The sequence below is a fragment of the Micromys minutus genome (assembly GCF_963924665.1).
Source record: "Micromys minutus genome assembly, chromosome: 13".
Taxonomy (NCBI): domain Eukaryota; kingdom Metazoa; phylum Chordata; class Mammalia; order Rodentia; family Muridae; genus Micromys; species Micromys minutus.
Genome location: NC_137982.1, coordinates 2,488,422 through 2,501,915, shown reverse-complemented (window position 1 = coordinate 2,501,915; position 13,494 = coordinate 2,488,422). Strand labels below are relative to the sequence as shown.

Below are 13,494 nucleotides of genomic sequence, written 5' to 3'. Positions count from 1 at the left end.
GTATGTCAAGCTAGATTCAGGGAATTCTCTAAACCCTTCTCTCCCTTCTAATTTGCAGAACCAACTCTGAAGTTTTAGGAATGTTTTGTATAAATAAACTAGAGGCTTTTGGGAGAAAGTGAAGAAAGAGAACAGCCTAGAGGCCAGGCAGAAAGTGAAGAAAGAGAACGGACTATGTTGAGAGCCACAGGACTCTGTGCCTTTGTTAACAAAGCACAGAGAGTCCTGCAAGGGCATCCTGTTCAGAGAGCGGAGCAAGAGCCTCCTTGCTGTTTCTAAATGCACTGATAAGCCCCTGGCTCTGAGTCTGGGAGGACCAGCCAGTCATCCTAGAAGCTGCTGAGCCTCTCACCAAATTTCCCTCCCATTTGTTCCCAGCCTATGGCAGATTGCCCTGTAGGGATCTGAGAACTTCTGCTCAGGACCCCTCAGATCTTCAGTTGCTGGTGGATTTGCACACAGGACCCTTTTCCAGAAGTAGGGGCTGGAAAGGAGGGTCAAAAATATCTGCCTGTAAAGTGCAGGTGGTTGAATTCTTGGAGGCCTCTGACCTGTGCCTGCAAGCAGGTCTTTGGACCCAGAATCTATTCCGCCAGGGGAGGCAGTCCCTGGCTAACAGCCCAGAGATTCCCAAACCCGCGTACTACGAACATGGCACCTCTAGCCAAGACCCAGAGCCCAGGGCAGAGCAAGTTGGAAAGGGAGGTCCTGAGAAAAGACTACCGCACATTATAGACTAGTCAACCCCAGCCCTGGAGTGACGCCCGCCTGACTCCGCCTGCCCAGGCCTGGAAGGGGCCAAGGGCGGGGACAGAGGAGGGGCGGGGCAGGCTGGTGAAGGTCCTCAGCACGCTAGTGCCTCCTTCAGCACCGCGGACAGCGCCACCCCACTAAGTGGGCCGAGGCCTGAGAAAGGTCCCGCACTCCAGGGAACACCCCGCAGGAACCACTGGATTAGTGACTGTCATGCTGCTAGAAGTGGAACTCGATTGCCACCGAGAGCGGCCTGGTGCCCCTGGAGCTACTGCCCTCTGTACCTTCAACAGGACTCCAGGTAACAGTCATTGCAACCCACAGGCCTCCATACCAGGCAGGAAGAAAAGAGACAGAGGGGTGACTAGGAGGGAGTAGCAAAGGAATGGCTGCCGAGAAAAAGGTACAAGGTGATAGCAGACAGGGAGGACAGGAAAGCTAGAAAGGCCTGGGGCTGGCCTGAAATGGTAAGAAGGGGCAGAATGAGGAGCATAAAGGATCCTAGAGATCGAATGTCCCACAGCTTCCAGAACTGCTTTGGCTTGCAGCAAGGATCCTCAGGCCAAGTCTGCCGCTTGAACTCTGATCCCCAGGGGCCATTTCATTGCCTTGGACGTTGGAAAATAATGGAAGCATTGTTGGCGGCAAGCCAGATGCCCAGCAATGTGGAGCCGCCCCTTCCCTAGTCTAGCCACACATGGCCCCCGCCCCACTGCCTCTGCAGCAGCAGCTGACACTCAATGGCCCACATCTCAGCTCACCCAGCACCCATTTCACTCCAAGCTGGTGTCCCCTGACCTCGGAATAGCAAGTACAGAGCAACATGAAGGATGGCTGCAGATACAGGGCTCTTTGTGAGGCAGCAGGTGTGCTAGGACCAAGTGGATCCTGCGGTCTGTCACCCTTTCTATTCTGGGCTCTGGTCAGTCACAGTCCTAGGGACAGCCGCAGGCAGAGCAGGGCAAGTAGAGGAACCAAGAGGGTGGCAGCAAACTGTGGATTCGGCAGACACTTCTAGGCTGTCCCTGATAGTGACCAGGGCGCTGGATTCTAGTTCCTACCGGTGACTGCTCAGATCTGGTGCTGTCTCCCGGCCGGCTACTGGGAGCCCTTGTGCAAGGGTAGGGTGGGTTCTGGTGGGCTCACCTGTCCAGATGGGGATGAGACGTGGAAATCCAGGTGCAGGGATTGTCCTAAGGAGCTGGGGTTCAGAAGTGAGGTAGACCTCAGGGCTTCCGCAGCTCAACCCTCTTTTGACCTAGAGTCTTGGTGTGTTCCAGCAGAGGTCCTAAGAATCGTTTCTTCACCCTGCACTCCCAGAAGGCAGCTCCAGTGGTGGGGTCCAGAATTGTCAGAGTTGGGGGGGGGGGCCTTCAAATCGAGCTTTGGCAGTTCTACTGTGGCTTCTTTGCCACCACGTTCCCTCGGTGACTATCAGGTTGCCCTTCCGCTGACCAGGTGTGGTCTCAGTGCTTTCCAGCTCCGGTTCAGAGGCTAAACGTGAGCAAAAAGAATGCAGTCCCCTCCCTGTCACTTCCCTCAAGACCTCAGCCTTCTGGGAGCCTTAGCGAACTTGCTTGGGGCAGGGGTGAGCGTCTGTGGGAAGCCTTGAGTGTTTACAGCGCTGCCTCTGTCCTCGGAAAGTGCAAGCCGGACGGCTTCTAGGCACCTCGGTTCTGGCCAAAAGGCGCACAGAGCCTCCAGTGGCCTCCAGTGACCTCGGGAGCGTATCTGCGACCCCCGGCCCGGCCCCGCCCCGCGGCCCCGCCCCCCGCCGCTCCGCCCTCCGCGGGGCCGGAGACTTGGCGCCCAGAGGCCTCCCGTGGGCACAGCGCTCAGCAGCGACACGAGTAGCTCCGACGCCAGCTCAGAGTCTCTGCAGCGGTGGCCTCGCCGAACCCAGGGGAAGTTCAGGGTCCGAGGGCGGCAGCACCAGTTACCCGGCCTCATGGAAGCTCGCGGGGAGCTGGACCCGTCCCGGGAATCCGCGGGCGGAGACCTCCTGCTGGCGTTGTTGGCGCGGAGGGCTGACCTGCGCCGAGGTGGGTGCCCGACGGAGAGGCTGCACTGAACAGCCCCAGATGTCCTCGGTTTTTTCTGGCCCCTGCGCGGAGGCCAGCAGAAGCCAGGGTATCTGGATAAGGGTGTGTCTGAGGGGCTCTGGCATGGCTAAGCAAAGGCGCCTCAAGCTCCAAAGTGTGTGCCCCACCCCTGGTGCTGTGTTGTCCTGGCATTGGGAGCCCTTGGTGATACAGGGACGGTTTAAGGGACCCTTGGCAGCTCTGAGCTGGCTGAGGCCCCTGAACTGGAAGGAGCATATGAAGATATTTCAAGACCTAGGAATCGGGGAGCAGGAGTATCTCCTTAGGAAATGCCTCCACTCAGTCCCTTCCCGGTTTTCAGAGGGATCATGGCCCGGGTCATGCTGAACCACACATCTCCCCCGAGTTGAGTGAGTCTTAGTGGCTGCACCGGCAGTTTACCGCTAGGCTGGTGGTCAAGACTCGATTATAGGGAAAAGTGGGACTTGCCCGGACCCCCAGCTTCTTGGTGGTACCAGTCTTTTTGCGGGGCTTTGGTTTTGGGAAATAAAAACTCTCTCCGCGTTTTCAGGCTGAGAGTATAACACGATAGGAAAAGAGGCAGTTAGGCCGGCAGAAAGTCGGTCGAAGCAGGCGGGAAAAGGATTCTATGCAGACTGGGGGTGTTGAATACGACCTGCTTGCTTATTTATTTATTTTCGATGTTTTATGGGATGGGTTACCCGCAGGGGCTGGGAGGAAAAGATGGGAGGGGAGGATGTGAAGGGGAGGGAGGGAGGCTTGGTAAGCTAGGCTCCAGAGCTCTATGAGACTTGCTAGAGCGCTGGTGGCTCCTGAGGCTCCACTGGGCCCTTTCTGTGTAGAAAACTGTACTGAGACTGGAGTTCACCATGCAACGTAAGCAAGGGTCGAGGGTGGTTTCACCGGGAGGCTCGATGCTGGCGACCGCTTTTGTCGCAAGCGGGACCCCCTGCTGTGGGCTTCCCGACCGAGGCGCTGTCCGTGCCTGGGTGCTGAACATGCAGTCTATGGGCCTGTCTAGCCACCCCCACTCTCTTCTGGGTATCCTTGCGGCCTTACGACTCTCTGGTGGTGCTCTGGTCCAGCCACGGTCGAACTCCATGTCCACACCTGGAGATGTGGTTTTGCTCAGTGCGGGACACAGGCTCTGGCCGGTGCTGGAGGGAGGTGGGACAGTCCTTTTCTAATTCCTCCCACCAGTGGAGGCCAGCCTGGAGCTAGGTGTCTGTAACTAGACATGTAAAGATATTGGTGTGGATGTGACGTGAATAGGTCCTGAGTCCTGCACATGGTTCTCCTTCTTCTAGAAACCTTTCCTAAATTACCAGGGACTCTTTATCCCATGAACATAAAGAGGAGCCCCTAGATGTTTCCCTGGCGCTTGAAAAGCACCTTTAGATTTTTTTTCCACCCGGTTTCCCTGCAGAGGACTCTGGGGGATGAGAACTTAGGTGTTAGAAGAATTGGTGGTGTAGCGAATTGAAGTCACCTACTGTGCGCTGCAGCTCACACCTGAACAGGAGAGCAGTGGGTCTTTCGTATGTGTGTATCACATGTACATGCACACATACCTATGAAAGCATATGTGCGTGTTAAAAAAGAAACGGCCAGTGCACTCATAAATACAGGCTGCCACTTCAAGTGAGCCAGCATCCATTTATTCTTACTTTAGATGCTGCAGGCAGGGGCTACTTGCTGGACAGCCTGACTTTGCTGGAACTCTGCAGAGTGAAAGCTAAGATGCGTTGTTGATCAAAATCCCAAAGGCAATGAAGTTCTATTTGTGGCCTGGCTTTCCAGATCACCCTAAGGGTGGGGTTTTTGTTTGAGATGAACATGACCTGTCTGGTGCTGGAAACACTTTGTAGAGAGAGCAGTTATTCGGCTTACAGAACAGCTAGGTCACCTTCCTGCTGCGGACACATTTCTAGACCTACTTCCCTTTCCCTTGATGCAGTGGGACTGAGAGGTGCTCCAGGACACACTGCCGGAGCCCGTGGCTCAGTCAGGGAGGGTGGTAGAGAAGCAGATCCTTGCACAGCCCTAAGGCTGACTGCAGCTGATGAAAGGACCGTTGAGCACCGTTTGTGGTTCCATGACCTGCCTTATTCTTGTATCCACAGAGATCCCGATGTGCGCCGGCTGTGACCAGCACATCTTAGACCGTTTCATCCTTAAGGCTCTGGACCGACATTGGCATAGCAAGTGTCTCAAGTGCAGTGACTGCCACGTACCTCTGGCTGAGCGCTGCTTCAGCCGCGGGGAGAGCGTCTACTGCAAAGACGACTTCTTTAAGTAAGCCGGCTGCTGCCGAATTGCTTTCACAGTGCAGGGAAGAGTAGCAGGGCTGGCAGAAAACAGGCTGGGAGTGAACGCCTTCCTAGGTCCCTACCCAAATAGGGGACCCTAATATCTGGCCAAGCTCAGGATGGGGTTTCCTGTGGCTTAAATTTTAAAATTTTATGTGTACATGTGAACGGCTATATATTCATACTACGCACCACATGCATGCCTGGTGCCCTCAGACATTGAAAGGGCATCGGATCCCTTGCAACTGGAATTGCATCACAATTGGAATCACAATTGGATGATTGTGAGCTGCCTTGTGGGTGCTAGGAATGGAGCTCAGACACTCTGAAAGAGCAATCTGTGTTCTTAACCACCCAGCCCAGCTCAATCTCCAGCCCCAGCATTGCTTTTTAAAGTAGTTCGTTTTATAAACCAATAAACGCAGTTGTTAGGTTAAAAAAAAAAGATTAACTCAATTTTGTAGAATTGTATGAGACTTACTCTCCCTCTTAAAATATGGGGTTTTTTTGTTTTTTTGTTTTTTTTTTTTTTGTTGTTTTTTTTTGTTTTTGTTTTTGTTTTTGTTCCTTAAATATCTGGGAAATGGGAAGCTCAGGCTTCTCGGAGTTAAGGGAAGGACTCAGGTAAGATCTTTGCCCTCTAGACCCATCTTTCCCAACAGCAAGGAGCAGGTTCTGCCTCCCAAGGCACTGTGGGCAGGGCAAAGCCTCAGGCGCTGGGAGCTGGCTGCTTTGAGACCCGCCACAGGCGAAGGAGTCCCTCCGCTGAGCCGCACCCTGTGCATCCTGCAGGCGCTTCGGGACCAAGTGCGCCGCATGCCAGCTGGGCATCCCGCCCACGCAGGTGGTGCGCCGCGCCCAGGACTTCGTGTACCACCTGCATTGCTTCGCCTGCGTGGTTTGCAAGCGGCAGCTGGCCACGGGGGACGAGTTCTATCTCATGGAAGACAGCCGGCTGGTGTGCAAGGCGGACTACGAAACAGCCAAGCAGCGAGGTCAGTGGGCGGAGATGGCCCTCACGGGCGAGGAGGGAAACGCTCAGTCCTGGAGGCTGGGGACGGGGAATTGGTTTGGTGCTGGGAGGTGGGGCGACCTGAAGCCCCAGGCACTGAGCAGACTGCTCCGGGGAGCCTGCAGTAGCAGTCAGATCGGCGGAAACAGGAGGTTGCCCGCTTTGAGAGAATTAGCAGCCCAACATCCTTGACCATGAAGACCTGATTCATACAAACTCTTAGAATATGGGGGTCGAGGACCGTGTCTGGCAGCGATGCGCACCGCTGCGGGTTCCTAAAACAGAGCCCGCCTGCCTGCCCTCCGCATTCCGGGAAGCGAGCAGGGCCACCGGCGGCCTTTGCTTGGGAGCCAGGGCCCCGTGGGCATCCGGAGAACGACGCGGGGCTCTTGGGGTGAAGCGCGGGGCGCAGGTTGGCGCAGCCGGAGCGGGATGGCGGGCCTCACCGTTTGTCCCGCGCAGAAGCCGAGGCCACAGCCAAGCGGCCGCGCACCACCATCACCGCCAAGCAGCTGGAGACACTGAAGAGCGCCTACAACACTTCGCCCAAGCCGGCGCGCCATGTGCGCGAGCAGCTCTCCTCCGAGACCGGCTTGGACATGCGCGTGGTGCAGGTCAGCGCTCGGCCGCGTCCCCCGGTCCCAGAAGGGCCACGCGCTCCGCGGGAAGCCGGGCAGCCACTCACCATTCCTACCCTCCAGGTGTGGTTCCAGAACCGCCGGGCCAAGGAAAAGAGACTGAAGAAAGACGCAGGCCGGCAGCGTTGGGGACAGTATTTCCGCAATATGAAGCGCTCCCGCGGCAGCTCCAAGTCCGACAAGGACAGCATCCAGGAGGGACAGGACAGCGACGCCGAAGTCTCCTTCACTGGTAAGTTGGCCGAGTTAACTCGGGCTGGCCTCTGGGCTGACTCCTCCGGCTGCTTCTCTGGGGAGGATCCACGTTGGCCCTCAGGCTCCATGCTCCTAAGGTGACCAGTTACAGCAAGTCTGGAATTATCCAATACAAAGTTTCCTGAAGGCAGAGAAAATACTTCCATCTTCCTCTGAGGGATCTGTCTCTTATTTTCTTCTCCAAGACCACTGCTCGCATCCCTTAATGCCCACTTCTGTTTGGGACTGTATTGTGACCTCGGTTACAAATATAGCCTCTGGGCCCTGACATTTTCTCATCTATGAAATGAGTTCTTCCCAGAATTGCCGCATCCTGGGCTCTGGCTGGGATAACAAGCCCCTCGGAGCAGAGATCAAAGCCTTCCTTGGAGGGTGCAGAGGGTAGAGGAGTGAAGGGAGGGGGCAGAATGCTGGCCCAAGTTCTGAGGGTGAAGACTGTGTATAAGACTGTCTCCTCCATGCAGTGGGGGGGGGGGGCACTCCAGGAACCTGTAGTCTCCTGACAGAGGGGTGAGCTTCTCAGCAGAGCTCTCTTTTCTATTACAGATGAGCCGTCCATGGCTGACATGGGGCCTGCTAACGGCCTGTACAGCAGCCTGGGAGAGCCTGCCCCTGCGTTGGGCCGGCCTGTAGGCGGTCTGGGCAGCTTTACACTGGAGCATGGAGGCTTGGCAGGTCCGGAGCAGTATCAAGAGCTACGTCCAGGAAGCCCCTATGGCATCCCCCCATCTCCTGCAGCCCCCCAGAGCCTTCCTGGCCCCCAGCCTCTCCTCTCCAGCCTGGTATACCCAGACACCAACTTGGGTCTTGTCCCTTCAGGGCCGCCGGGTGGGCCCCCACCCATGAGGGTGCTGGCTGGAAATGGACCCAGCTCTGACCTGTCCACGGAGAGCAGTGGTGGCTATCCAGACTTTCCTGCTAGCCCTGCCTCCTGGTTGGATGAAGTAGACCATGCTCAGTTCTGACCGAGGACCCCGGTTCCCTGATTCTAACTCAGGGGTCTGGGTGCTGCCTCTGGGTGGGCAGTTAGCCCCACCTCATGCTGTCCATTCCAAGGACCTCCAAGGGAAGGACAGCGTTCCTGCGTGGGAGAATAGGGACTGCCCCTCTTCCAGGTTCTCTGGTTGCTCCCTGGGGCTGACACAAGGACACATAGCCCTTCCTTGGACACAAGGGTAGCCTGCCTGGTGGCTATTGACCATTTCTTGTAAGCATTTCTCTTCCTTTCTTGGCCAGTTAACTCTTGCTGCTACTTCCAACAGGGCAGGAGGCCAGGCCCTACCTAATGTCCAATAGTAACAACTCGCTTCATCGCTTCTGATGAGGCTTGGTAGGAGACCGTGCTTGTGCCCTCCATGGTCACTGACAGAACCCGGGAGCAGACCTCTTCTCCTCACCGCTGCCAGCGATTCCGACCCGGAGTCTCCAGATCATTTCATTCTGGAGTGCAGGGTGTTGGGGAGTGGAGCTTTCTGGAACCCCTTCTCCAAGGTGTAGTCTTTAGATGGGAGAACAGTTCCCCTCTCCTGAGGCACAGCCTCCCTCGAGTGCAGAGCAGAATTATGCACCACGGACAGACACCGTTGCCAAACAGACCATGGTCCTGTGCAGGAGGTGGGGTGGTTCTGCCAACTCAGACCAGGAGATCTACCCCCCACCCCCAGAGGAGGGAGGAGGCTGGGCTGGGGGGCCCTCCCAATCAAATCTGTCTCAGACACAAAGCTTGGCCATGTATAAGCTAAAATCATTCCTAAAAACCAGAATCTTGGCTACCTGATTTTTGGTTCTATAAACATTCTGTGACTTTTATTTATTCCCCGGTGACCCGCTCTTTCCAAGACTTCAATAAATTTGTCGGTTTCCGTGCTAGAAGGCCTGTGTTTTTAGTGACCCTGGAGGGTACAGCTGACATTGCTGCTGAGGTTGACGGTATCCGCTCAGACTGTAGTGGTAAAGGAGCTGAAACAGGCCCCTGGCATCTACTTGGCATCTGTTCTATCTGGTTTTTTTCCAGACTACCAAGACCTGGAAAGAGGCATGGGACGGACTGTCCATTCACAGGGGGCGGGAGACAAGGCTCTAGACCATCTCCCCAGGGGCAGGGCTGGGATGTCCAAGGAGCCACCAACCACAGCAGGGAGTGCCATGAGAAGGTTCCAGAATGACACTATAGCCAGTGTTAGCTGCCCTGCTAACTTGTGTAACCTAGAGACGGTGGTGACTGACTTGGCTTCTGTGAGCCCTAAACAGAAATGACAGAGCCCTTGAAAGAGATCCCTAAAAGTCAAGGCAGGGCCACTAGCCTGTCTGTGTTCAGTAGGGACCAGGGGAAGTGGTGGAGACACACTTCAGCCTTCTGCAGGTCTGCAGGGCTGACCTCCTGAGGGTAGAGCGGGAGGCTGGATAAGGTACTGGAGGGGGAGGGGAGAGGGAAGGGAAGGGAGAGATGCTGGTATGAGGGATGAGTCAGTAGCTTTCACTAAGATAGAAAACTGTTGGTGTGTCCAGGGGAGCTGCTTGCAGCTGGGGAATCGACTCTCCTGTTCCGGATCACCATGAAACCTTGGGTCTCTTGAACTGGGCATCAGCTGAATGAGCCGATGTCATTCTGGGTGTTTTCCGGCACCCTGGCACCCTGTGATCTCCAACACCTACCTTTCTCACCAAGAGGACGGCCAGGCCCACCCACGGAAGGGAGGGAGGGGGAGTGTCCTGATAGAATTGGCCCAGGGCAGAGAGGAAAGTTAAAGGCCTTCTGGCATTCCCAGTAGGTTCACAGACTAGAGTGAGCCAGGGCTGTGAACTCCCATTACTGGGTTCCTGAACTCTTCATTTCACAAGCCTGTCTCCAGAGCCTTCTGCATGCCAATCCCACAGAGAGACTGAGGTCCAAAGTAGAAAGGGTTTATCCTGGGCGGGGCAACTGCTGTGGTAAGAAGGAGCCCTGCCCAGCTCTACTCTCCGGCCTTAGGACGTGGGAGAATGTGGGTCACCATACCACCCAGTACAACAGGTAAGAAAGAGTCCCCCTCATCCCCTGTCCTCCGGGCAAGGTTTCTCTGTGTAACCCTGGCTGTCCTGGAACTCACTCTGCAGACCAGGCTGGCCTGAACTCCCAGAGTGCTGGGATTAAAGGTGGGCATCACCACTGACTGACTTGAAGGGCTTTTAAGGACATGTAGGTGTACCAGGAGGGAGACAAGGGAGTGCACACACTCCTGGGATCTACTCGGCATGGCTAAGGGACAGCGCTGGTCTGAGAGAAGTGTTGTGCAAAGGGCTGAGAACTGAGGTGGGAGAGATGAATTTGAATTTTCTTTTAGGAAGCCGGCCACTGAAGAGACGGCAGCTCAAGGCCCGCCCACCAGGCCAGCCTACAGCCCTTCACCCCAGGCCACTTGGGACCTTTTAGGCGTTGACAGGTTAATGAAGTGCTAAACGTCCCCTCAGGCCCTCCTCCGGTCAGCTGAGCCCCGCTGGTTCTCTCCAGCTGGCCTTGTCGATAACTTAAGCAACCAGGAAATGGGGTGGTGCCGAGGGCAAGCGACTCAGGTACCGCCCACCTATGCAGATCCTGAGTGTGCTCTTTTGACTAATCTTTCTTCCTTCAGTTTCCCTATCTGAACAACCTTAATAGGACTGCTCCCTAATTATCCTCCCCAGTTCCCAAAGGCCTCAGCTCGTGCTTACACAGTAGCTCGGATCAGAACCGCCTGTCCCCTCCGCACTCAGCGGAAGCTGAAGCTGCAGGAATCCGAATGCAGACTCTGGCCTCCGAACCAAGCCCCCGGCAGGTGACCAGTGAGGTTCCAGAGGTCCTGAGAGAATCAGGCTACCGCTGTCTTCAGGAAGGGTGGGAAGAGGTGAAGGCCTGCCCCAGGACTGAGGTGGCAGAGATCTGCAGGCGTTTTGGCACGAGTGAGGTACCCATCTGAAGATCCTGTGTCTCATCTCTACAGGGCCGGTCCTCGAGGAGCCTCAGACTCCGTGGCGGTTAAAGAACACCGGCGGGGCGCAGGGGTGGGTGGGGCAGGGGGCGGGGGTGCTACAGACAGGGATTAGCCCTAGGTAACTGAGAGAAGAATGTGCAGGGTCCTGGATCCTGGCCTGGGCTTTGAATGTATGTCTTGATTGATCGCAGAGACGCCCGGGCCCAGGGATGGCGTGGGTCAGCCCCGTGCCCATCTGCTCATCAGCCAGCCAGCAGGAGAGTCCCATGGGCTTTGGGTGGGAAGCGCAGAGGAACGGTGGGGGTGGGGAGGCTGAGATCACTCACCCACTTGGGCTTGTTAACCTATGAGCCGGAGTCTAGCAACTATATGGTATCTTTAAGGGGAATACCCTAGTGATTTTTAAGAGACAGCAATTTTACCTACAGGTGGGTGGCACTGCTTGTAATCCTAGCACTGGGAGCCTTAGGCACAAGGATCAGGAGTTCAAACCCAGATCCATTTAAAAATAGCATGCGCCACATAGTGCCCTGCCTAAAAGGGGTGGGGGCAGTTAATTTCAACCAACAAACTCATTTTTAAAAAAGCTTTTCTGTCTTATATGCAAAATTCGTACTAAGGACCCCTTCAATCTAGGACACCTGGGGACGTACTCCTCCCTCTCCCCCCTCCCTACCATCTGCTCCCGGATCAGTCCCGAGACTGCTCAACAGGGTTGTAGCTGGAAGAGTCCAGATTCAGGGCAGGGCCCGTGGAGTAGCCGCTGCGATAAATCAGAAGGGTTTCAAAAGGTTCCAGTGTGGAGTGCTGAATCCCAGGGGCTGTAATGATCAATTCTTTAAGCCCATAATTGTTCAAATTACTCTGAGCAACATAAAACATTAATTTTAGGAAATTTAATAGAAAAAAAGCTCTTTAAATCCACAGCGAGATAAATGAGACCGGTGCAGCCACCTTCTTCCATACCTTGGTGACATTGAATGATCTGAAAGCCATTTACATTTTCATTCTCCGCGGAAAATGTTGACAAGCTTTTGGCTACTGGTGAGGTCTGCTGCCGCATGGGAGGGCCCCCTCCCCCCTAATTAATAGGGGAGCAGTGACTTCATAAGCAGAGTTTTCATTCATCTGCCTGGGCAACCTCAGGTGATGGCTCCCACCCTCCTGAAGCAGATGCGACCTCGGCTGCTCATTTTTTACCATAAAACTATTCCTCGCTGACTGGCGATACCCCTCTTGACATTGCCGACGCAGGAAGCAGCAGCCATATCTGGACATATGAACAGAGTCCAAGGCCATGCCTAGAAAGGTCTGGTTCTGTAGCCTGCAGGGCAGTGGAAGACTTGCCCTGACATACCACAGATGGCACCCAGCCAGAGTCCTTAAGAGAGTGGGGGGTGGTGTGAGGGGCAGGCATTTCTGTAAGGCTGAGTGAGCCTGGCATCTTCAGAGATGGGGCAAGGGGGTGGGCATGGGCTACTGGACACAGGATGGCTGCCTGGGGTTCCCTACGAGTCCCCCAGGTGATGATCTAGTGGAGTTGGATATGAGGCTGGAATCTTGTGCTGGGACCTCTGCAGGCAGCGTTTTCCTAGCTGCATAGTCTCACACTGGGATAGGTTTTCCCCTGGAGGCTGGGTCTGGGGAGTGGGGTTGGAGATGTGTGATCAGGGCAAGTTCTGGAACATCTGAAGGAGTAGTTCTTGGAGAGCTCAGCTCTAGTCTCAGCTGTGAGACCTAGCAGTCACTGGGCTGGCCCCTCTTTGAGCCTCAGTCAGCAGGAAAAGGCTAAGCAGGTCGCTGGTCCAGGCCCTTGGGAGTTGTACCTGGGAGGCGGCACTCTTTCAATACAAGCGCCGCACCCCAGGTACAATTCCCAACACCACCAAAGCAAACTAACAGGAAAAAAACGCCACCAGTGTGGGAAATGGACCCAGTTCTTGACTATTAGGAAATAAAAATGGTGGTGCAGGAGTCAGGGAAAACCAACAGTTTTCATCCAATCCAGGTTTAGGTTCACACCCTGCAGGATTGAAAACAAGACCCCCAACAAACGCCTTCACACAGACGCAACGCTGTTCCCTGTGGGCAAACGGAAGCAGCTCAAATACCCATCAGTCGGTGTATAACTCAAACTCTAGTCCTCATTACTGAGGGAATGTTTTCAGCTGTATGGAAGGGATGGTGCACCTTGGGGCCCACACAGGTGGAGGAAAAGGAACAGGACTCCAGATGGCATGAACACAAGAAATGTCCAAACGACTTAATGCAAGTAAGAATGTGGGATAAGCAAGGAAGGCTGAGGAACCCCAAGCTCTGTTCTGGAAGACGGAATTTCATGGAACCCACTGTTGGGGAGGAGGCCAGCATTCACTTTATAGCCTCTAGTTCTGTTCTGTGACTTTTATCTCCTTTTTAAAAAAAAAAAAAAAAAAAAAAAAAGGCTGTTTTAGTTGGGATTTTTGTTGTGAACAGACACAATGACCAAGACAAGTCTTCTAAAGGACAACATAT

General features: G+C 54.9%; 1 protein-coding gene across 2 annotated transcripts; it reads left to right on the top strand.

Annotated features, from left to right (window-relative positions):
• Positions 1–966: 966 nt before the first annotated feature.
• Positions 967–7,995, top strand: LHX3 (LIM homeobox 3; the record flags this gene model as incomplete). Of its 2 annotated transcripts, none has more annotated exons than XM_080927033.1 (6): positions 967–1,054; positions 4,940–5,111; positions 5,918–6,120; positions 6,600–6,751; positions 6,839–7,007; positions 7,577–7,995. In XM_080927033.1, 6 exons carry the CDS (start codon positions 967–969, stop codon positions 7,993–7,995), a joined length of 1,203 nt encoding a protein of 400 aa, XP_080783159.1. The 2 variants fall into 2 exon arrangements, with proteins under 2 accessions (XP_080783159.1, XP_080783158.1); XM_080927032.1 differs by lacking the exon at positions 967–1,054 and adding an exon at positions 2,702–2,795.
• Between the last annotated feature and the right edge of the window lie 5,499 nt (positions 7,996–13,494).